Raw genomic sequence first — 23,651 nt, 5'->3', positions numbered from 1 at the left:
GTGTTTACTGGTTTAGTTGGTGCCATGAACTTGGGAATGCAGGACCAAGTCTCATGCAGTAGCCAACTTTATTCAGAGCACCATACTCTGGAGAGTTCAGAAGGGTTCAATCCCAAGGACAAACCTTACCTTGCAAAACCATATTTCACATATGAATAACAGTAGCTGAAAAAGCTTATTCCTGTCTGCCTTGAGACATACAGAAAACACACACTGTTATGGAGGGACACTGATTACCAGACTCTCTTCTTGTTTACTCAGAGTTTTCTCACAAGGTCTCAGAATTCCCCTTGCACAGTTCCACTCTTGGACCGTGTCCCAACATTTGGGAAAGTTAAAAGTACTGTTCAGAGTACTTATCTGTTCAGGAATTTCTTGGATCCTTTGGTTCAGGGACTACAGTTGATTCACACTATATGGAGTGTTGTTACTAATGAGTAATAAAACACTGTTGAAATGGGAATTACTTGAAAGTTTTTTTGTTATTGATATTCTTAGGCTATTCCAGTGGAAGAAATTTGTTAAACTTGTAATTTTTACTTGTATTTGATTAATAGTAGAACTTTTATTTTGATTAGCTCTATTTAAGAAAATATAATTCTTGGGAATTGACTCCTTTTCTTTAGCACGTTACACCAGACAGCTATATTCCATGCCTAGCAGACCTGTGCAAAGCACTGTGGGAAGTCATGCTCAGCTACTACAGAACCATGGAGTGGCACGAGAAGCACGACAGTGAGGAGACAGCTGCAGCTTCTGGTAGGAGATGGTTTTAATTCCTCATTTAAAACTGTGCTGCAGCATGTGCTGCATTGCTGGAGTACAGGCGAGCAGGGACAAGGCAAGCGAAGTCACTCAGACCTATAAATAAGTCTTTGGGGATTAAGCAGTGCAAAGGGCTTTTCAAGTGGCGTGGCACTCTGTTTTTGAGGGAACATGTTGATAGCCTTAGTGTTGAATTGTTTTGAAAAGGCTTAAAATTTTTTCCTTTAGTGTTATCAGTTGTAAACCTGGTAAGAGATGCGGCTTTTTTAGATTTACAAGGAAATACTAAATACTTAAATATTCACTAGTATTCTAATTTGCAATTTTTAAAAATTAAATTGGGTTCTAAGAGTTAATAATTATGTTGATATTTTCTTTTTTGAAAATACAGGAGGACAGGGCCATGAGGAATTTAAAACATTCATTTTTGTAAGGAAAATACACTTTTAAGTAGCTATTCTGTGCAATGCTAAGTAATTAAAAAAAAGTAGGAACTTCAAATTCTTGAGTGATTCTTTTCAAACAATATTCAAGATTAAGCATTTCAAATAATTTGTGAGATGACTCAGTCAGTAAGGGACTTGGCACTCAAGCATGAGGACCTGAGTTTGGGTTCCTGTGACTATGTAAGAAACCGTATGGGGCCTGGCAGTGGTCAGTCAGCCTAGCCAAATCAGCAAACTGCCGGTTCAGCAAGAGACCTTGTCTCAAAACATAAGGTGGAAAACGGCTGAGGAAGAGACCAGATGTCGTTGTCGCTGTGAGGAGACACCATGAGCGAGGAGACTCTTAGGAAAGACGTTTAATGAGGAGCTTGTTTCAGTTTCAGAGGTTGCTGCTGACCATTTCCTTCTTTGCTTAGCTTTCCCTTAATCCCTTCTTACAGGTTGGCAGCTTAGCTGGCTGGGGTCTTGCCCTGAGTTCACTAGTTATTCCCTTTATTCCATTTAGCAATTTTTTTTTTAAACTTTTCTTATCACCTTGAGTACTTGACATGGCTCCAGCAAAACATTTCCTGGTGTTCCTTTTCTCCTCATGCCATACGTTTTGTATTTCCCTTGCCCTACTTGCTCCCTTCATCGTAGATCTGCATAAGAACAGTCACTACTAACCACATGGCAGAGTCAGTAGTAGTCATCAAATCCTCTGCCAGCCCTGTTAATCCAAAACTCTTCAATTTAGCCTCGAGGAGATTTTTAGGACAAGGGCAAAATAGAAGCCACATTCTTTGCCAAAGTATCATAACAACGATCTCTGGGCTGCTTCCTAATATTCGTCCCTTCTAAAACTTTTTCAGCTACGACATCATAATTTACATTATCCTGAGCACCATTGTCTTCTGTACTCCTAGTATGACACATAAAGTCCCAGGAAGACCATGTTTTTCTAATCCAACGTTCCAGAGTTCACAGTCCACCAAGTAGCATGGTTAGGCCTATCACAGCAATACCCTCCTTCCTGGTACCAACTTCTGCCTTAGTCTTTGTTATATTGCTATGAAGAGATACTGTGACCACAGCAACTCCTATGAGAGAAGCATTTAATTAGGAACTTGCCTACTGTTCTGGAGGTTTAATCTCTTATCATCATGGTGGTTAGCATGGTGACAAGCAGGAAGGTGCTGGAGCAGTAGTGGAGGGCTATATCCTAGTCTGAGAGAGCCTAGAGCCTGGCATAGAGTTTTGAAACTTCAAAGCCTGCCCCAGTGACACACTGCCTCCAAGAAGCCACGCCTCCTAATCCTTCTAATTGTTTCAATGAGTTCCACTCCCTGGTGACTAGACATTAAAATATGTGAGCCTATGGCAAGCCATTTTTATTCACACCACCACACCACAACAACTTGTGGCTTCCACAAGCATGTGCAGATACACACATGTGTACCTCTACACCCATTCACATTTACCTACACACAGAATTTTACTTTTAAAACAATAATTTTGTTAACATTTGTTTAATACACAGCATAAACCATGCTGTGTTGTGCAATTTAATGCCAACATTATATTTGCAGAAAGTAGAGCACATGGGATAAGCCAGAATTGCTAACCAGTGGGGTGGGGATGCAGCTCAGTGGTAAGTGCCTGCTGAACACGTGAGGCTAGGGTTCAGTCAGAGCTGAAATCCTAGGCCAGGAAACCGAGATGCCAGGTTTTCATAAGGCTTATTCTACTTTGCTAATATTTTACATTTTTTTTTCTAGTTATAGGAGTGGCAAGATGTTTCAGCATCTTTTTTGTAACTTAAAGATAAACCAAAGGGCAGATTTCAGGTAGAATTAGCAGATATATTAGCTATAAAAACTCCTAAATATGTATATTCATGATCTCTATATAAATGTTATAACCAGTGGTAATGGAATATGGAGTCATATAGATTTGGGCTTTAGATATTTAGACCTTTTTTGTTACAGTTTCCTATTCCTAGTCTAAATCTTAAAGCATTTGGGTTTTCTGACTAGTTCGGCAGTCCCCAGCAGTATATAGAACTCTGAATAGTTTCCTGCAGACATGTAAAAAACACAGTATAAGAACCAGGGATATGCAGTTGTTCCTAGTCCCTTTGTAAAGGTGATCGGCCTCTAAAACTCACTTTCTGTAACTTTATAGTGATACTGTTTGTCTTCCTAGCACTGTAAATTCTATACAGAACACTAAGGGTCCCCACAGCTGGGTCGTGGTAAGCTCTAGCAGTACTCGGAGGTGGGTAGAGCGGGTATGTGTGGTCTTTCCTTACTTACCACTGGACCCCAGCCAGCCTGACCAGAGGTGAGTGGCTGTTACTTGTAGTGCACTAAGCCACAGTTGCTTTAATACAGACGTGTGTTTGTATTTTCAGGAGGGAAACTTCTTTTAGGAACAATATTGATCTTACCTGTGGGACTAGATATTGTAAATTGTTTATCTGGAATGATTAATGTTATTGTTCATTGTAAAAATATAATATGAATTCTAAAAATTAAAAATATGCCTCCTGTTGTTCTACTCTTGTTGGCATGCACATTACCATGTATGTATGCATGCTCTGCATGCATGGTATGCAGCTCTGGGGCCGCCATGCCTTCCTTGGGCTCATAGGCATATTCACATGTGTACTGCAGAGTCTTGGATATATTTAGCATTTCTGTTTGAAGTTATCCATGTATCAAAAGAGTTTAATCCCAGTGCCTGATTTTACTGTTACTTTCAATGTACATATATTGAGTATATATTTTAATTTTATGTGTCTGGATGTTTGCCTGTATGTATGCCTGAACACCACGTTCATGCTGGTGCCCCCCACAGACACCAGAAGAGGTCGTGGGATTTCAGGACCAAAGTTACAAAAGGTTCCAAGAACAAAATAATTGCTAGGAACTCTACCTTTGAGCCATATCCCGTATCCTGTCCTGAGGGTTGTTTTGTTTTTTTTTTTTAAATCTTTGGTTGGCTTATAAAAATGAGAAAACAACAAAAATTTAGGAAAAAACTGAATTAAAAACATATGCCATCTTTTGTTTTCAGAAGGAAGTAATGTGATCAGCACTGAAGAAACCAATTTTGATCGTGGCTATGTAAAAAAGAAATTAGAGCATGGCCTTACGAGAATATGGCAGGTTTGGCTTATTTCTGTTCATTTTTACAGAAGCTGTGGTCCGAAACTCACATGTTATAGTTGTTTTAGAAATTCACTTTCTAAACTTTGTGTGTTGATACTCTCTGAAGGCTTAATCATATGCTAGTTTGTCTGTGGTTATCATTTAGCTTAATTTCTGTAATTAGTTGGTAATTATATAAATTACAAAGAGCAATAGACAAAAGTCTCTTAGTTTGAAAATCTCTAGTGTGTTTCATGATTAAGGAATCTCATATTTTCTTAAAGATGTGCCTTTTTATTGAGATGTATTATTTATTTTTATTTTAATTTTCTTAATTTCCTTCTTGCTTAATTTCAGAAAATAAGTAAGTAGGCCGTATTTTGTCAGAATATAGGAAAGAATAATTTTATTTCTTCAGTGAGGTTCATTGAGGAATACTGTATAATTTTTACTTGAATTTGGGCTGATGGTAGCGTCCTCCATTTGGGCTGCTGTAATAAATACCCTAGCTTGGAGTGTTTCAGAAGAATCTATAGTGTTTCTTATAACTCTTGAGTCTGGGAAGTTTAAGATCAAAATTCTTTTTTTAATATATAAGATTTATTTATTTTATTTATGTGAGTACACTGTCACTCTTCAGAAACCCTGGAAGAGGGCATCAGGTTACAGATGGTTATTAGCCACCATGTGGATTCTGGGAATTGAACTCAGGACCTCTGGAAGAGTAACCAGTGCTCTTAACCACTGACCCATCTCTCCAGCCCAAGCTCAGAATTCTTGAAAGAGCTTGTGTTGGATGAAGTTTTGCTTTGAACTTCCATAATTGCCCTTACTTACACACTTTCTTAAAGAAATAAAATTTATTCTTTCCTATATTCAGACAAAATATTGCCTACTTATTTCTTTTCTAAAATTAAGTAAAAAGGAAATTATAAAAATAAAATAAAATAAAAACAAATAATATATCTCAATAAAAAGGCACGTCTTCTTTAAGGAAGTATGAAGTCATCATTACTTGTGGAACTGGAAAACCGTGCCTTCAGACATCAATAAAAGGATTGGCTATCATTTAACTTAAGTTAATCCCATTCACAAGGGCCCCTCATGACGTAAAGCCTCCCTAAAGGCCTACTTTGTGCTCTCATCTTGCAGATTCAGATGTTATCATATGGACTATAGATAGACCCAAATATGAGACCAATAATGATCTTTTTACATTTTTTTAGTCGACAGGTTCACTTGTAATCTGAAATTTAGTTAAGACTTGTTTCTTCCTAGATCAAAGTGTAATTTCCTTGGAATCTTTGTAACCTTGAAAGACTGAAAAAACTTGAAAGAGCCTTTTAGGTGTGCGGTCCCACAAACCCCCATTTAGTTCACTTTCAGTTTCATCATCTAGTATAGGGTTTCTTTTAAAAACTCATTTAGAGAAACCACCTAAAAACATAAATTTCCTCAAGACTCATTTAACTTTATTATAATTTAGTGCTCTGGTTTTTGACAGCCCTATATTGGTTAGACAATTTTAATTTATATTTTAGTATTTAGATATATTTATGTTGTAGTTATAATTGTTTGACTTCTATATTTTTCTTACATGATACTAAACTGTTACATATTTATCAAGTAATTGTGGTTTGGGTTGTTTCTGTTTGACCATTACATATGAAGGGAACACCATACTCATTAAATGCTCGCCCAGGGCTGGCGTGAAGGGTTTGTGACTTAGTCTTCTAAAAGACCCGTCCTGTACTTAACTGAAGCTAGTGTATGTATGGTAGAATTTCTGGTAATCAGTTGTGCCCTTTGAAATACCTGACATTTTATGTAGTTAGTTATCATCTGACATGGCAACCTGATTGTATTCCTAGTAATTAACACCTATTTGATGTAAAATACAGTACACCCTTCCAATGTAAGCATCTGGCCAGCTCTGGAAGTCACCATGCTTTCATACATGACCCTCATATTTCTTCCTATGTAAGCATCTGGCTAGCTCATGGAAGTCATTATGCTTTCATACATGACCCTCGTATTTCTTCCTATGTGAGCATCTGGCTAGCTCATGGAAGTCATTATGCTTTCATACATGACCCTCGTACTCCTTCCAGTTGACTGTCACGCTCCACTGCCAAGTGTTAATTTGTTGTTATTTCTGTGATCCCTTGTTAACCTCTGTATCTTCTGCGCCAGTATTAAACCAATTCTGTATTATAATCTGCTGTGTGGATTATTTGTTTTAATTTGTTTTTATAGATTGGTTACTTGTGCTATCTAGTAATCCCTCACCTGTTACTTACACTTTCCACTTACTTTAAGTGCAGTAGCATTTCTGTGATGCCATACTGTGATCTGTGTCATGTTGTCTTATGCTGTGCATATGGCCTTTTCCCATGTAAAGCTTAGCTAAGTAAGTGCTCACCTGATAATTGTATGTTGGCCTCTAAACTGCATATTAGTTGCTGTATCCAGAATGCCTAGAATATTATCAGAAGCACTAAAGAGACGAGTCAGGAAATGATTTTGTCTTAGTAAGTTATTCTGGAATTTCTAATTTTTACCCTTTTGAGACTATATAGGAATCAGCAATCTGTGTGTTTTGGTTGATATCTGAACAGTAAATGTTTTCCCTCTACTAGTTAAGTTTCCTCTTTGCTACTTTCTGGATAATTCTACTTCTGTCTACTTCATTAGTTGCCAAATACAGAGGAAAAAATGAAGGTAGACATCCATTCAAGACTTATGTCTGCTAGACAGCAGGCACAAGAGCTTAGACAAAACGTTTGACCCTTCTAGTCTCTGCTTTTCTTCAGAGATACAAATGCCTGCTCAACAAGTCTGGTTTTGTCTTGTATATAATGTGGTTAACATAGATAAATAATAATAATAATAAAAATAATCAAGGAGATTTTTTTCACAACTCTTTATTCAGCCTTTGTATATGTTACATTATAATATATACTCTTTAGTTTTACTGAATTATTTGGATTATTTAGCTGAATATTTTATTCTTTTGTTTTAAACAGCTTATAGTGTATTTAACATATTACAAGTCTTTCAGCAATACTTACAATGTTTTTTTTTTATATATAGTTTCACTTTTAAAAAGGCAGTTATTGGGAGGGGCACCATTTGGAATGTAAATAAATAAAATAATTAATTAAAAAGCAGTTATTACCTATTCTAGGTGAATTTTAGAATAATTGTTTAGAAACAAAATTTCTTGTGAATTTTGGCAGAAGTTTCCTTTGACATATATAAAAATTTGAAAAAAAAACTTGTCTCTACTGGTTAGTCATACACTTAGTCCCATTTCACTCACTGTACTGATTCATTTAAAATAGACATACACACACACACACACACACACACACACAGAGTTCACAGTTTCATTAGAGTTATTCTGTTTGTATTAATTATCTGGAATTTCTTATAGGCTTTTTAAAGATTTAGTATATTTCCAAGTGAACGTTCCCTACTTTATAACACTTTTGCAAGTAATTGTGAAGGCTATCATTTTTTATATATTAGCTGATACTTAATTTTACAGTTATTCATTTCCAAATATGCTGCATTTAGGTTCCTAATGAACTAGAAACATGCATTAATTATGATTTTTGTCCTGTCATTTATAAGAGTATAATTTTTTGAAAAAGGATTTTATTTAATATTTAACTATAAGTATGTGTATGTGTGTGTGTGTGTGTGTGTGTGTGTGATTGTGGCTATGTGCATCTGAAGACAAGTTTCTTTAGAGGTCAGTCATGTGGGATCCCTTGATGCTGAGTCACCGTCAGTTATGAGCCACTGGGGGACTAGATCTTGAGTTGTCTGCAAAGTATTATGGGCTCTTCACTGAGTCATCTCTTCAGCCTGGGTATCATTCTTATGCTAAGAACCATGTGTGTACTTACGTGTGTCTTTACATTAGATAAAATTGAACACAACTCTGTCAAGTTGTAGTGAGATTGTGGCCATTACTATTTCTTAAAAATATTCATGGGACTATCTTCATTAGGTTACTCTTAAGGATTGGCTGTTGATCTAAGTAGATAGATGTCATTGAACTAAAAACATACTACTATCTCACTTTAGTCTTAACTCGAAAAAATTTACTTATTTATTTATTTGTGTCTTACAGGATGTTCAACTAAAAGTAAAAACCTATTTGCTTGGAACTGATTTATCTATATTCAAATATGATGATTTCATCTTTGTTCTGGATATAGTCAGCAGGTAGCGTTTGAGATACTGACTTCTGTTGACATAATTCACTTAACTGTAAAAAAATTTTAAAAATCAGAAATTGAGTTTTCCGTCTAACTTGTTTATGAAAAGGATATAATTACTCATGACTGATGGTGGGACTTGTAGGGTGTTTATAATTTTTTTCAAATACCTAAATTTCTATTGGTTGTACTTCTTAAAGAAAGAACCTGGATGAGTGCTAGTTTTGCTTTGTGTTTTTCTATAAGGATGTTCTGAAACTTACACCTTTCTATCTAACTAGGTTGATGCAAGTCGGAGAAGAATTTTGTGGCAGCAAGTCTGAAGTTTTGCAGGAGTCCATTAGAAAACAAAGTGTCAATTACTTCAAGAACCACCATAGGTAAGAAGTTCAGTAAGACATGAGTAAATCAGTGTGGAAATGAGGCCATTTGTCTATGCTTTTATAAGATTGACTGACCTAAAGCTACTTTTAAGTTGTAGTAAATAAATTTATTGTGTCTCTTTTTAAGATAGTTAGGGCACTTCATCCAGAGTCTATATGCTAGAACGTATTCTCATTATTCCTTGTAAATCTTAAATTATTTGTTTTGACTGGGTTGAACGTTTTGGTTTCTTTAGAGGTAAAACTTTAGCATCAGATCAGGATTACTGAAAGATTTTAGTCACTGTTCTGTACCTTCAGGTGTGGTGGACAAGTAGAAGGGACGTGAGAACGGTGAACAGTAATGGCAGCATTCCGTGGTGTGCTTTTGAGTCTGCTTTCCAAGGAATGAGAAGGCTTGTAGTGTAGCGGATGTGCTACTCAGACCCTAGCTGCAAAGACAAGATTGTGTGCTGCAGTATTGCTTTGCTAGCTGTTACTACAGCCAGTGTTGAAAGGGTGGTTAGGTGGTGCTCTGTGCGTGCAAGAAAATGTAAAAAAAAAAAAAAAAAAAAAAAAAAGTCGCCATGGCAGTGTGATCATGTGCCCAAGCCATACCAGATGTAGAGGAAGGAAGAACACTGATTACACTCTCAGTTTTAAAATGTGTTTTTCTTGGAGGGAAAGAGAGTAAGAGCAGCACATCATAGCATGCAGGTGGAAGTCAGCTAACAACTTACCGGAGTCTGGTCTCCTTCTCCAGTATGTGACTTCTAGGGCTTGAGCTTGTATTGTCAGGCCTGGCAGCAAGCCTCCTGACCCCTGTCACCAACCCCTAGATTGTTCTTGATATAAGGCAGATTCCAAGTCATGTCTTTATATGTTTTATCATTAGTTATTTATAAATATATTTTCATTCTGAGATTTTAGTTTTTACAGCTAAGTTTTGATTTTGTTATTCTAATTCGGAGCCTCATGGTTTTAAATTCTGCTTTCTCTGTTCTGTCAGTACCTTCATAGAGAGATAATGTAAATGTATCATGTCAGTAGAGAGATTATTGGGCGTCAAACTGTTGATTGATTATTAAATATATTTATGTTAAAGAAGAAAAGGTTTTTGATACAAATGGGAGAGAAAAGACCATAAAAGAGCCAAATGCTTAGCTTGCTCTGCCACGTGCCTACCTCCCCAAAGAGCACATTACACCCAGCGTGACAACGGGGACACTTGTTGTTCCTAGTGTCTGGAGCTGAGGTCTTTGTCAGACGTGGATTTGGGGAGTGATGTCCACTTTGGATTGTACTGTTGGGACTCTCAGAGGGTATCTGCTCTCTCTGGTATCCAAGTGTAGGCATTTTAGCTTTGTACTCTGATCATGGTGGAATATTCCCATGAAAGTTTATTTTGCAGTGATCAGAGAATCTGGAAAAAGTAAAAATTACTGTTTCCTAAATACTCAGAAAGTTTCAAAGCTTCTTAGGCACATGTGCAGAGCCTGCTTTTCATTGATGAAGCGTCACTGTCTTGTTAGGACTGGACTGGGAGAGAAGGGGCTCAGGTTCTTGTCCCACTTGTGGTGTGTGCCAACTCTCAGGTAGTGGGCAGCTGTTGATCCTGTCGGGGCTGTGGCTCATAAAGTGGCTCGTAGAGTGAGGTGGCTGGACTGACCGGCCTCAGTAACTGATACTTCCCAGTTATCCTTTCCTCTTGCTGCACTGTATGTAGCACAGACTACAACAGGTGAAAAAGCAAAACAGTTTAAACCAAAGCCTAGACCTTTGTAGTTTATTTATTGACTATAACATTTCTAATGGTTGTCACTTAGAAAGTGGTAACTAAAGTCACCGGAAAGTTGGTGCTCGTGTCAATGCATTCTACAGTATAGTAGTTCCTTAAAAAGCCAGATTAACTTGACAGGCAGCTCAGCAGTGACACATAACTGAGTGCATAGCTGTATTGACTAAAATTAATCAAGACATGGTCAAGTCTAAGCCTATTTTTCTTTTCATCAAATTGTACTACATAAACACTGAAAAAGTGTGAAATGCAGATTTTGTGTGATTTTATTTTCTTAACAAGGTGCTTAAATATGTGACTTGTTTTGTAGTTCTCTCCTACTTAACAGAGCTCTTGGGGAGGATGAAGAACTCTAAGTTACCCTAACTCCATGTGGCTGCAGGCAGGAATCTGACATTAAGCTAGAACAAAGAAGTAATTTCAGATAGGAACCTAAATATTAGGCTAGAACAAAGAAGTAATTTCAGACAGGAATCTAAATTTTAGGCTTCAGACATGAAAAATGACCTTGGGCTAGGACAGGGAAGTAAGCTCAGAGACTTTAGTCATCCTGATAAGCTCTTAGAAACAGTGATCACAAGAGTGTTCACGTAATTGGGGAAATGCCTTGCTTTTTCTTTGACTATTTGTGTTTATTGTCTTGCTTGTTCCTTGACTATTTGCATCTATTGTATTGCTAGACCCTCAACCTAGAACTGACCTTAATACATGCATGTAATCAAAATGGTATAAAAGCATAAAGGAGGAGGGGGGATGGGATAGGGGGTTCTAGGGTGGGGAAATCTGGAAAGGGGATGACATCTGTATTGTAAATAAATAAAATATCCAATAAAAAAGGAAGGAAGGAAGGAAGGAAGGAAGGAAGGAAGGAAGGAAGGAAGGAAGGAAGGAAGGGAGGGAGAAAGAGAGAGAGAGAAAGGAAGGAAGAAACAAATAAACAAACAAAGGGTTATTCTTTTCAAGAGTAAGATAAGGGACTGGACAGATGGCTCAGCAGTTAAGAATGCTTACTGCTTTTGCAGATGACCTGGGTTTAGGTTCTCAGCACCAATATGATTGTTTACAGCCTCTGAGGGCACTGTGTACATATGGTGCACATAAAATTAAATGAATAAATATTTTAGAAGATCATGCCAAATTGAAAAATGATATACTTTTCTTTCCCCTTCAGCATACATTCAGCAAATTTCAAGACCATCTCCCCCAAAATTGTAATTGTTAACTTACTAGGAAACACACACTAGGGTATAATGTTATATTAAGAATTTTGCCATGAGTGGCAGAGGCCATTGCTGGTATAATACTCCATGTAACATGGGATGTTACTGGAGTATCTGACGTGGGCCATTAGTGCAGTAACTGGTATGGGTGGTTACTGGTGTATCAGCAGTGTGAGTATACTGTGGGTGGTTAATGGGGTATCTGATGTGAGTGGTTCCTAGAGTATCTTCTGTGGACCATTAGTGGGGTATCTGATATGGGCCTTTAGTGGATTGTCTCGACTCTGAGTGTACTGTACTGTATGTGTAGTGGAGTGTCTGGAGTGTGAGTACTGACCCACTGAGTGTTAAGTGCACTGTGGTTCTAGACACTGAGTCACAGAACTATGGGGGATGATGATTACCTTTCTGTTTTCGCTTAGTAGTCTGACACTTGACATATGTACGATACACTAATACATAAATATGTGTGAATTATACAACCTGCTAGTTGTTTTCTATTTTGGCATTGGTACATGATTAGCTAAGACAAATTTAAATGCATGAGTTAGGAACAGGTTTTATATTGGTTCCTCCTTTTTTTTTTTGAGGGCTGACATTTTATTAAAGATGTTAGTTCTAACAGCTTTTCTTTTTTTTTTTTTTTCCGTTCTTTTATTGGATATAATACTTACATTTCAAATTTTATCCCCTTACCTCATTCCTCCCACCACCCAGGAACCCCTTATCCCATCCCCCATCCTCCTGCTTCTATGAGGGTGTGCACCCACCTACCCCCGACTTCCCTCTCCCCACCTTCAGATCCCCCCCCCCCCCCCCAGTGTTCAGCCTTCATGGGACCAAAGATCTCCTCTCCCACCTATGACCAACAAGGCCATCCTCCCCTACATATACAGCTGGAGTCATGTGTCCCTCCATATGTGCTCCTAGGCTGGTGGTTTAGACCCTGGGGAGCTCTGGCTGGTTGGTATTGTTGCTCTCCTCATGTGGCCACCAACCCTTTCGGCTCCTTCAGTTTACTCTCTAACTTCTCCATTGGGAACCCTTGATCAGATTAATGGTTAGCTATGAGTATCTGCCTCTGGGTATGTCAGACTCTGGGGGACCTCTAAGGAGACAGCCATATCAGGCTCCTGTCAGCATGCACTTCCTGTCATCCATATCAGCGTCTATTTTTGGTGACTGCACGTGGGATGAATACTCAGGTGGAATGGTCTCCATACAACCTCTCCTTCAGATTCTGTCCCACACTTTGTCTCCATATTTGCTCCCTTGGGTGTTTAGTTACTCCTTCTAAGAAAGACCTAGGCATCCACACTTGTTCTTCCTTCTTCATGAGCTTCATGTGGTCTGTTAGTTGATCTTTGTTGTTTCAAACTTTTGGGCTAATCTCCGCTTATCAGTGAGTAAATACCATATGTGTTCTTTTGTGATTGGGTTACCTCACTCAGGATGGTATTTTCTAGTTCCATCCATTTACCTAAGAATTTCTCAAATTCATTATTTTTAATAGCTGAGTAATATTCCATTGTGTAAATGTACCACATTTTTTGTATCCATTCCTCTGTTGAAGGGCATGTGGGTTCTTTCCAGCTTCTGGCTATTATAAATAAGGCTGCTATGAACATAGTGGGACATATGTCTTTGTTATATGTTGGGGCATTTTCTGGGTATATGCCCAGGAGTGGTATAGCTGGGTCCTCAGGTAATGCTATGTCCAATTTTCTGAGGAACCGCCAGACTGACTTCCAGAGTGGCTGTACCAGCTTGCAACCCCACCAACAATGAAGGAGTGTTCCTCTTTCTTCACATCCTCGCCAGCATCTACTATCACCTGAATTTTTGATCTTAGCCATTCTGACTGGTGTCAGGTGGTATCTCAGTGTTGTTTTGATTTGCATTTCCCTGATGACTAAGGATGTTGAGCATGTCTTAAGGTACTTCTCGGCCATTCGTGTTTCCTCAGTTGAGAATTCTTTGTTTAGCTCTGTACCCCACTTTTAATGGGGTTATTTTGTTGTTTGGCGTCTAATTTCTTGAGTTCTTTGTATATATTCGATATTAGCCCCCTATTGGATGTAGGATTGGTAATGATCTTTTCCCAATCTGTTGGTTGCTGTTTTGTCTTATTGACAGTGTCTTTTGTCTTACAGAAGCTTTGCAATTTGATGAGGTCCCATTTGTCAATTCTTGATCTTAGAGCATAAGCCATTGGTGTTCTGTTCAGGAACTTTCACCTGTGCCTAGGTATTCAAGGGTCTTCCCCACCTTCTCTTCTATTAGTTGCAGTGTATCTGGCTTTATGTGAAGGTCCTTTATCCACTTGGAGTTGAGCTTTGTACAAGGGGATAAGAATGAATTAATTTGCATTCTTCTACATGCTGACCTCCAGTTGAGCCAGCACCATTTGTTGAAAATGCTGACCTTTTTCCACTGGATGGTTTTAGCTCCTTTGTCAAAGATAAAGTAGCCATAGGCTTGTGGGTTCATTTCTGGGTCTTCAATTCTATTCCACTGATCTTCCTGTCTGTCTCTGTACCAATACCATGCAGTTTTTATCACTACTGCCCTGTAGTACAGTTTGAGGTCAGGGATGGTGATTCCCCCAGAAGTTCTTTTATTGTTGAGTATAGTTCTTGCTATCCTAGGTTTTTTGTTATTCCAAATGAATTTGTAAATTGCTCTTTCTATCTCTATGAAGAATTGATTTGAAATTTTGATGGGGATTGCCTTGAATCTGTAGATTGCTTTTGGCAGGATGGCCATTTTTACTAAGTTAATCCTGCCAATCCAGGAGCATAAGTGATCTTTCCATCTTCTGAGATCTTCTTGGATTTCTTTCTTCAGACACTTGAAGTTCTTGTCATACAGATCTGTCACTGGCTTGGTTAGATTCACTCCAAGATATTTTATTTTATTTGTGGCTATTGTGAAGGGTGTCATTTCCCTAATTTCTTTCTCAGCTTGTTTATCCTTTGAGCAGAAGAAGGCTACTGATTTGTTTGAGTTGATTTTATATACAGCTACGTTGCTAAAGTTGTTTATCAGGTTTAGGAGTTCTTTGGTGGAAGTTTTAGGGTCACTTAAGTATACTATCATATCATCTGCAAATAGTGAAATTTTGACTTCTTCCTTTCCTATCTGTATCCCTTTGACTTCCTTTTGTTGTCTAATTGCTCTAGCTAGGACTTCCAGTACTATATTGAATAGGTAAGGTGAGAGTGGGTAGCCTTGTCTAGTCCCTGATCTTAGTGAGATTGCTTCAAGTTTCTCTCCATTTAGTTTGATGTTGGCTACTGGCTTGCTGTGTATTGCTTTTTACTATGTTTAGGTATGGACCTTGAATTCCTGATCTTTCCAAGACTTTTAACATGAAGGGATGCTGAATTTTGTCAAATGCTTTCTCAGCGTTTAGTGAGATGACCATGTGTTTTTTTTCTTTGAGTTTATTTATGTAGTGGATTACATTGATGGATTTCTGAATATTGAACCATCCCTGTATTCCTGGGATAAAGCCTACTTGATCTTGATGGATAATTGTTTTGATGTGTTGTTGGATTCGGTTTGCAAGAATTTTATTGAGTATTTTTGCATCAATATTCATAAGAGAGATTGGTCTGCAGTTCTCTTTCTTTGTTGGGTCTTTGTGTGGTTTAGGTATGAGCATAATGGTAGCTTCATAGAATGAATTGGGTAGTGTTCCTTCTGTTTCTATTTGATGGAATAGCTTGAAGAGGATTGGTATTAGGTCTTCCTTGAAGGTCTGAAAGAATTCTGCACTGAAACCATCTGGCCCCGGACATTTTTTGGTGGGAAGATTTTTAATGACTGTTTCTATTTCTTTAGGAGTTATGTGACTGTTTAGATGGTTTATCTGCTCCTTGTTTAACTTAGGTACCTGGTATCTGTTTAGAAAATTGTCCATTTCATCCAGACTTTCCAATTTTGTTGAGTATAGGCCTTTGTAGTAGGATCTGATGATTTTTTAAATTTCCTCTGTTTCTGTTGTTATGTCTCCCTTTTCAGTTCTGATTTTATTAATTTGAGTACTGTCTCTGCGCCCTTTGGTTAGTCTGGCTAAGGGTTTGTTTCTCTTGTTGATTTTCTCAAAGAACCAGCTCCTGGTTTTGTTGATATTTTGTAGTTCTTTTTGTTTCAACTTGGTTGATTTCAGCCCTGAGTTTGATTATTTCCTGCCATCTACTCCTCTTGGGTATATTAGCTTCTTTTTGTTCTAACTCTTTCAGGTGTGCTGTCAATTTATTAATGTACATTCTTTCCATTTTCTTTTTGTGGGCACTTAGAGCTATGATTTTTCCTCTTAGTACTGCTTTCATGGAGTCCCACAAATTTTGATATGATGTGTCCTCATTTTCATTTAATTCTAAAAAGTCTTTAATTTTTTAATTTCCTTTATTTTTTAATTTTAATTATTAATTATTTTATAATTAATTTTATAATTAATATAAAATTATATAAATTTTTATTTTATATAAAATTTTATTTTATAAATAAAATAAAATATAAATGAAATTATATTGTATATTTCATATATTTATATATAAAATTATATTTTATATAAAATTATATAAATTATGTAATTTTATAATTAATTTATTTAATAATCATTAATATTTATTATTTATTTTAACTATTTCTTTATTTAATTATTAATTTTAGTTATTTATATAAAATTTTGTTTATTTATATAAAAGTCTTTATTTCTTCCTTGACCAAGTTATCATTGAGTAGAGCATTGTTCACTTTCCAAGTGTATGTGGGCTTTCTGTTGTTTTTGTCCATGTCAAAGACAATTCTTAGTCCATGGTTGTCTGATTGGGTACAAGGGATTATTTCAGTCTTTTTGTATCTGTTGAGGCCTGTTTTGTGAACAATTATATGGTCTATTTTGGAGAAGGTACCATGGGGTCCTGAAAAGAAAGTATATTCTTTTGTTTTAAAATGAAATGTTCTATAGATGTCAGTTAAGTCAATTGGTTCATAACTTCTGTTAGTTTCATTGTGTCTCGGTTTAGCTTCTGTTTCCATGATCTGTCCATAGCTGAGAGTAGGGTGTTGAAATTTCCCACTATTATTGTGTAAGGTGCAATGTATGCTTTAAGCTTTAGTAAAGTTTCTTTTATGTATGTGGGTACCCTTGCATTTGGGGCATAGATGTTCAGAATTGCAAGTTCCTCTTGGTATATTTTTCCTTTGATGAATATGAAGTGTCCTTCTTTATCTTTTTTGATTACTTTTGGTTGAAAAATGATTTTATTTGATATTAGAATCGCTACTCCAGCTTGTTTCTTGGGACCATTTGCTTGGAAGATTGTTTTCTAACCTTTTACTCTGAGGTAGTGTCTGTCTTTTTCACAAAGGTGCCTTTCCTCTATGCAGCAAAATGTTGGGTCCTGTTTATGTATCCAGTCTGATAGTCTGTATCTTTTTATTGGAGAATTGAGTCCATTGCTATTAAGAGATATTAAGGAAAAATGAATGATGTTTCCTATTATTTTTGTTATTGGCAGTGGGGTTATGTTTGTATAGCTATCTTCTTTTAGGATTGTTGGAAGATTACCTTCTTGCTTTTTCTAGGTTGTAGTTTCCCTCCTTGTGTTGGAGTTTTCTACCAATTATCCTTTGAAGTGCTGGATTTGTGTTGAGATACTGTGTGAATTTGGATTTGTCATGGAATATTTTGGTTTTTCCATCAATAATGATTGAGAGTTTTGCTGGGTATAGTAGTCTGGGCTGGCATTTGTGTTCTCTTAGGGTCTGTATGATATCAGTCCCGGATCTTCTGGCTTTTATGGTCTCTGGTGAGAAGTCTGGTGTAATTCTTATAGGTCTGCCTTTATATGTTACTTTGCCTTTTTCCCTTACTGCTTTAGTATTTTTCTTCGTTTTGTACATTTGATGTTTTGACTATTATATGGCGGGAAGTATTTCTTTTCTAGTCTAAACTATTTGGAGTTCTGTAGGCTTCTTGTATATTTATGGACATCTCTTTCTTTAGGTTAGGGAAGTTTTCCTCTATAATTTTGTTGAGGATATTTACTGGTCCTTTAAGTTGGGAGTCTTCCCCCTCATCTATACCTATTATCCTTAGGTTTGGCCTTCTCATTGTGTCTTGGATTTCCTGTATATTTTGGGTTAATATCTTTTTGTGTTTTGCATTTTTTTTGACAGTTGTGTCAATGTTTTCCATGGTATCTTCTGCACCTGAGAGTATCTCTTCTATCTCTTGTATTCTGTTGGTGATATTTGTGTCTATGACTCCTGATTTTTTTTTTTTTTTTTTTTTTTTTTAGGTTTTCTATCTCCAGGGTATTGTCCCTTTGTGATTTCTTTATTGTTTCTACTTCCATTTTTAGATCCTGGATGGTTTTGTTTAATTCCTTCTCCTGTTTGGTTGTGTTTTCTTGCAATTCCTTAAGGGATTTTTGTGTTTCCTCTTTAAGGGTTTCTGTCTACCAGTGTTCTCCTTAAGTTTTTTTGACAGTGTTGTTTATGTCTTTCTTAAAGACCTCTATCATCGTCATGAGAAGTGATTTTAATTCTGATTCCTGCTTTTCTGGTGTGATGGGGTGTTCAGGTCTTGCTATGATGGGGGAACTGGGTTCTGATGATGCCATGTAACTTTGGTTTCTGTTGCTTATGTTCTTGCACTTGCCTTTCGCCATCTGGTTAACTCTAATGCTGCCTGTACTTGCTGTCTCTGACTGAAGCCTGCCTTTCCAGTTATCTTGCTTGTGTCTGATCTCCTAGGGGTTCAGATGTCTCTGTGATCTTCTCCAGCTGCACTGAGTACAGTGGTACCTCTAGGATGCCGCAGGATATGGTGCCTCCAAGGTAGCAGTCCACCTAGGTGTCTGATGTTCCTGGGTGCAGTGTCTCCTCTCGGATGTCTCAGGATAAGGTGCCCACTGATCTGAGTGCAGTGGCTCCTCTAGGATATCTCAGGATATGTTGTCTGACGCTCTTGAGTTCAGTTGTTCCTCTGCGGCTCTGGGTTGAGTGGACCTTCCAGAATGTCTCGGGTGGAATCCGGGGTCCGCACAAGAGCAGACCAGGCAAAGGTCTGCTCCAGGCCTCAGATCCGGGACAGGGGCGAAAGGGGAGTGCTATTCCGTGGGGGGCAGGGGTTTGGGTATCTGCTGGAATCTGAGGGCTCCTGGCACCCAGCTATGGGCTTAGGGCAGTGTGTGTGTCTTCCTACCTACTGCTCTGAGATTCGTGGAGCTTCCAGGATGTCTCAGGTGGAATCTGGAGTCCACACAAAAGCAGACCGGTCAGAGGTCTGCTCCAGGCCTCAGACCAGGAGAGGGGCTAATGTAACTATTTTAATCTGAATTACTTTTTTTTTTTTTTTTTTTTTGATGCAACAGCAAGAGGTATATTTCAGGATCAGTAGACTGATGGTCAATTAATAACCCATGCAGGAGCAGAGGAATTGACTTATCGGTTCCTTAATAATTGTATTTCTACATCTCATTTTTATATTGGTTTAAAAATATTTAGCTTAGTAAATAATTTGACATATTTTGTTTTTTCTTAAGGAACATAGGGTAGCTAACAGAAGCAAGCTTTTGTAGTTTCTTGTGTTAATTGAATGGGTTATTACAATGATGATAATTTTGTTGTTACATTGTATTATGTTTTCTTGGTTCTTGTATTTCCTGCCCTTTCTTCCTTTAGACTGTTCATCTTTTCTTTAGGATTCGACTTGATGAACTGAGAATGTTCTTAGAGAATGAGACATGGGAGCTTTGCCCTGTTAAGTCAAATTTCAGCATCTTGCAGCTTCATGTAAGTTTTTACTATGAATAAAGAAATGTGTCCTTTAGTTACTATTTGAACTTTTGTTTTAATAACAGAAACACATGTGAGAATATTTATAAAGCAACCAAAGTTAAGAACAGTGAAACTTCTGTCCTTGAAAGGCATCCCTAATAGGCCCTTTTGTAGGAATTATCCACTGATGGACCTGAAAATCTCCTTTCCAAAGTTTATTTTAAATGCTTCAATAAACTCTTTTGCCAAAAAAAAAAAAAAAAAAAAAAAAAGACAAGTACAGTGGATTTTCTTTTGAATTCAGAAGAGAACCCACTGTTTTATTTATTTTTTCAGAGAATGAATTGGCTGTATTTTGGTACCATGTGATAAAAATGCTTATTTTCAGATGTGAAGTACTAGTAATTTCCTAGAGGGATGGATGGGCACTTAAGTTACAGCGTAATTATCAGATTTGCTTATGTGGACAAAATGCTTTATAAATGAAAGAGGCACTTATAAGAAATACTAATTTTTACTAGTTAATTGTAGTCTTTGGAATGAAGTTTGTAAAAACCTCTTTAATTGGTTTGATTGAAATGCATTATAGAAAGTACTCCTGCGTGGAAGAGTATGTTCTACTCCGTGGCCTGAAAGTACAGGGTGTTGAGTGGGCTCCCTCAGATGGAATAACTTTCTAGAAGCATTAAAACAAAATTTGGTTATATTTAAAGAGTACTTGGTTAGTTTAAAAAATTTTTTTATTTTGTATGTCTGGGTATTTCGCCTTATGTATGTCTATGTATTACATGTGTCCAGTGCTTGTGGGCAGCCAAATGGGGACATGGACTCCACTGAATCTGGAGTTGTAGGTGATGGTTAGCTGTCATGTGGGTGCTGGGAATTGAACCTGGGTCCTCTGGAAGAGCAACTAGTGCTCTTAACTGCTGAGCCATCTTTGCAGCCCTATGTTTTCTTTTAGTAGGGGTATTGCCTTTGTGTTAGGTGGTTTCATATCCAGTTCTATCATATTGCTTCCCTAACATAGTAACAGTAAAAACACTAGTGTGGTGATCACTACATGTTCAAGGACAGCAAAAATTACCTAAATTTTAATTGGCATTAATGAAATAACATTAAATTAGCAGAATCTATGAATTCTAAAACAGTTATTATTCTTAACATTTAGAATTTTAAGTTAAACATTAATTTTAGAGTATGTAAATAATTTATTTAATTTTATTTAACAGATTGATCATGAATGGATTGATCTTGCATGTTTTAATGTATATTCAGTATAATTGTAAGAAAACATTTAATAGAAACATTGTTTCCATCTAAGCAAGCCTTATTTTTTTCTTTGAAATGGTTGCTTTAAAAACTATTTACAACTTAATTACTCACATGTATTCTCGTAGATTTATTTTAAAAATCATGTTGTTATATTAAACACATTTAGCTTTATAAAGATTTTCAGGCATCCTGTTAGATGTGATTTAACATGTAGTTGAAATTTGTAAAGAGAAGAAGCTGAGACTGACACACAGTGTAATGGTGGAGTGAAGGTGTCAGTGTACTTGGTAGAGATTTGGGGCTCTGCCCTTGGACCTTCTAAGACTAATACTGAGTATGAAGGGCATGCAGCCTGGGATTACTATTGTTAGGTGTAAAAAAGGATTCTTTTTGTGGTAAGTCGTCAAGTCAGAAGTTTTGTACTTTAGGTGACTGTTGGGGATCATTTGAATCTTTTCTCCACTAAGCTGCAGCCTTGTGCTTGGCACTCTGCAGACCGCTGCACTTGCCTTGTTGTTGTAATGTGGAATTTGGATCAGCGATTGCATATTTTTAGGTTTATCATTTTTTAATTTCTCCAAGAAAAGGATAGTTTCTCCCCTTTGAAAGCTGAGGACATGTAAGCAAAGAGAAGGCAGATGGCGTTTCATAATAGTTTGACTATAGCAGTCTAGGAGCAGAAGACACATCTGACCCAAATGAGTTCTAGTGCTCTTAACTTCTTGGTCTATAAAGTTACAGATACCGACATAGTAAGGATGCATTGGCACTTGATACCTTCTATGTAAGAATGTTTTGCATGCTCCAAGTGTGAGGCAGCAGTGTATTAGCAGTTGCTCCTGTGAAAGGGTATTGTGGGTTCAAAGTGGGTTCCTGCTCCTGTGCCATTCAGATTTCTTGTCATTTCAAAATGTGTTTCTGCCTTTCCTTCAGGGAAGGGCAGAGCTGTTTGACAAGGCAGTTCTGACTCAAGTGATGCTGTTGGTGTCTTTTGCCTTTCCAAAATTGTGATCTCAGATAGCTTGCTAGATATAAAGGTGAATAACTTGAAGACCATGAAGGTCATGCTCCCCTCTCCAGTTCTTCTAACTACATTTACATTTAATGGATATGTTTGTGTGCTCAGGTTTTGTTACGTTTCTAACAGCCGTTTGGTCCTTTCTGAATGTGTAGGAGTTTAAATTCCTCGAACAGTCTCGCTCCCCGTCAGTTTCACCTAGTAAGCAGCCATCAGCAACTTCTTCAAAACCCGTGACTTTGTTTGAGCAGTACTGCAGTGGTGGGAATCCATTTGAGATTCAAGCCGACCACAAAGACGAAGAAACAGAAGATGTCTTAGCCTCTAATGGGGTATGTGATATTTTTAAGATGCTTTGTGAAACAGAAGTGAGTTTTCTTTTTAAAAGTATTTAGAGTGAGTTGGTAATTTACTGGATCGTTTATATGTTAACCACTCACATTCTTGCTATATGCTGTGCCCCTACAGAATGTCTTGTGAAATAATGACTCTACAGTGTGTTTATTCACAATGTTGTCCCGGGCTACGAATTTGTCCCTGTTTGTGTAATATTCTTATCAGTGTATTTACCGCTGGCGGTCTGTTTCCTTGGGATATTCTCATCAGTGTATTTACCTTTTGGTCGTCTGTTTCCTGGAATATTCCAATGACTAACAGACGGCTGAGGGAATAGTGCACCTCTGCTTTTTTCAGGACTTCACTCCTGAGTAACTAAGTCAGTATTTTATTCCATGTTCCTTCATCTGAGAGTCACTGTTCTGTTGCCATGAAAAGACCATGACCATGGCAACTCTTGTAAAGCAAAGTGTTTAATTGGGGCTGGGTGCTGAAGAAGAGCTGAGAATTCTACCTCCAGATTCTCAGACAGGAGAGAACTACACTGGGCCTGGCTTGAGCTTAAGCCCACCTCCAGTGACACATTTCCTCCAGTAAGGTTACACCTCTTAATCCCTCCCAAGTGGTGCAGCTCCTGATGACTATTTAAATATAAGAGCCTATGGGGCCATTCCTATTCAAACAACCATAAAGTCATTACCTTGTTGCCTGACAGTGAATTTAGAGAATTGTGATAGTTTAATGATCCTTCGAGCAGCTTGAAACAATATTAAATACAGGTCTTGCTTAGAAGGTAGGATCTCAGTGCAGTAGCATCCCTTCAGTTTATTAGCTGTGTGGGTCTTGACAAGTTACTTTACATTTGCGCCCCCATGGGCTGTCCATATTTGCAATAGAGAGCAGTGCCTGCCTCATAGTCTTTTGTAGCATGCTTTCAAAATTGTCCTTTGACCCAGGATATTATTACTTGGTATGTCCAGTTCTCCATGATTTCTAGGTGAACCCACTATAGATTTGATGAAACCAAAAAAAGAATTGTTTAGGTCTGAGAACATCTATTTTTTTCTTTTTTCTATTTTAGTTTTGAAACCTATTTTGGGCAGATTTTTGAGACAGGCATTTTTTTTTATGCGGCCCTGGCTGACCTTGAACTCAGCATGTAGATTAATCTGGTCTCAAACTCAGAAATATCTACCTGCCTCTGCCTCCTGAGAAGAATTTTTGTCTGAATGTCTAAACACAGAAAAATGCCACGATTTTTTTTCTAATTATTAGTG

At 37.4% G+C, this 23,651-nt stretch overlaps 1 protein-coding gene across 3 annotated transcripts in view; it reads left to right on the top strand.

Moving 5' to 3' along the window:
• Positions 1–23,651, top strand: part of Vps50 (VPS50 subunit of EARP/GARPII complex) — a 104,537-nt gene that overhangs the window by 47,717 nt on the left and 33,169 nt on the right. For all 3 annotated transcript variants that reach the window (XM_034519306.2, XM_034519305.2, XM_076913062.1), the window contains 6 exons: positions 627–759; positions 4,269–4,360; positions 8,484–8,578; positions 8,853–8,951; positions 19,673–19,763; positions 22,194–22,370. In XM_034519306.2, the coding sequence (XP_034375197.1) occupies positions 627–759; positions 4,269–4,360; positions 8,484–8,578; positions 8,853–8,951; positions 19,673–19,763; positions 22,194–22,370 (687 nt within the window). The remainder of the gene's footprint in view (positions 1–626; positions 760–4,268; positions 4,361–8,483; positions 8,579–8,852; positions 8,952–19,672; positions 19,764–22,193; positions 22,371–23,651) is intronic.

The sequence above is a fragment of the Arvicanthis niloticus genome, chromosome 15 (assembly GCF_011762505.2).
Source record: "Arvicanthis niloticus isolate mArvNil1 chromosome 15, mArvNil1.pat.X, whole genome shotgun sequence".
Taxonomy (NCBI): Eukaryota; Metazoa; Chordata; class Mammalia; order Rodentia; family Muridae; genus Arvicanthis; species Arvicanthis niloticus.
Note: the sequence above shows the minus strand (reverse complement) of the source record. Positions and strands in the feature narration are given on the sequence as shown.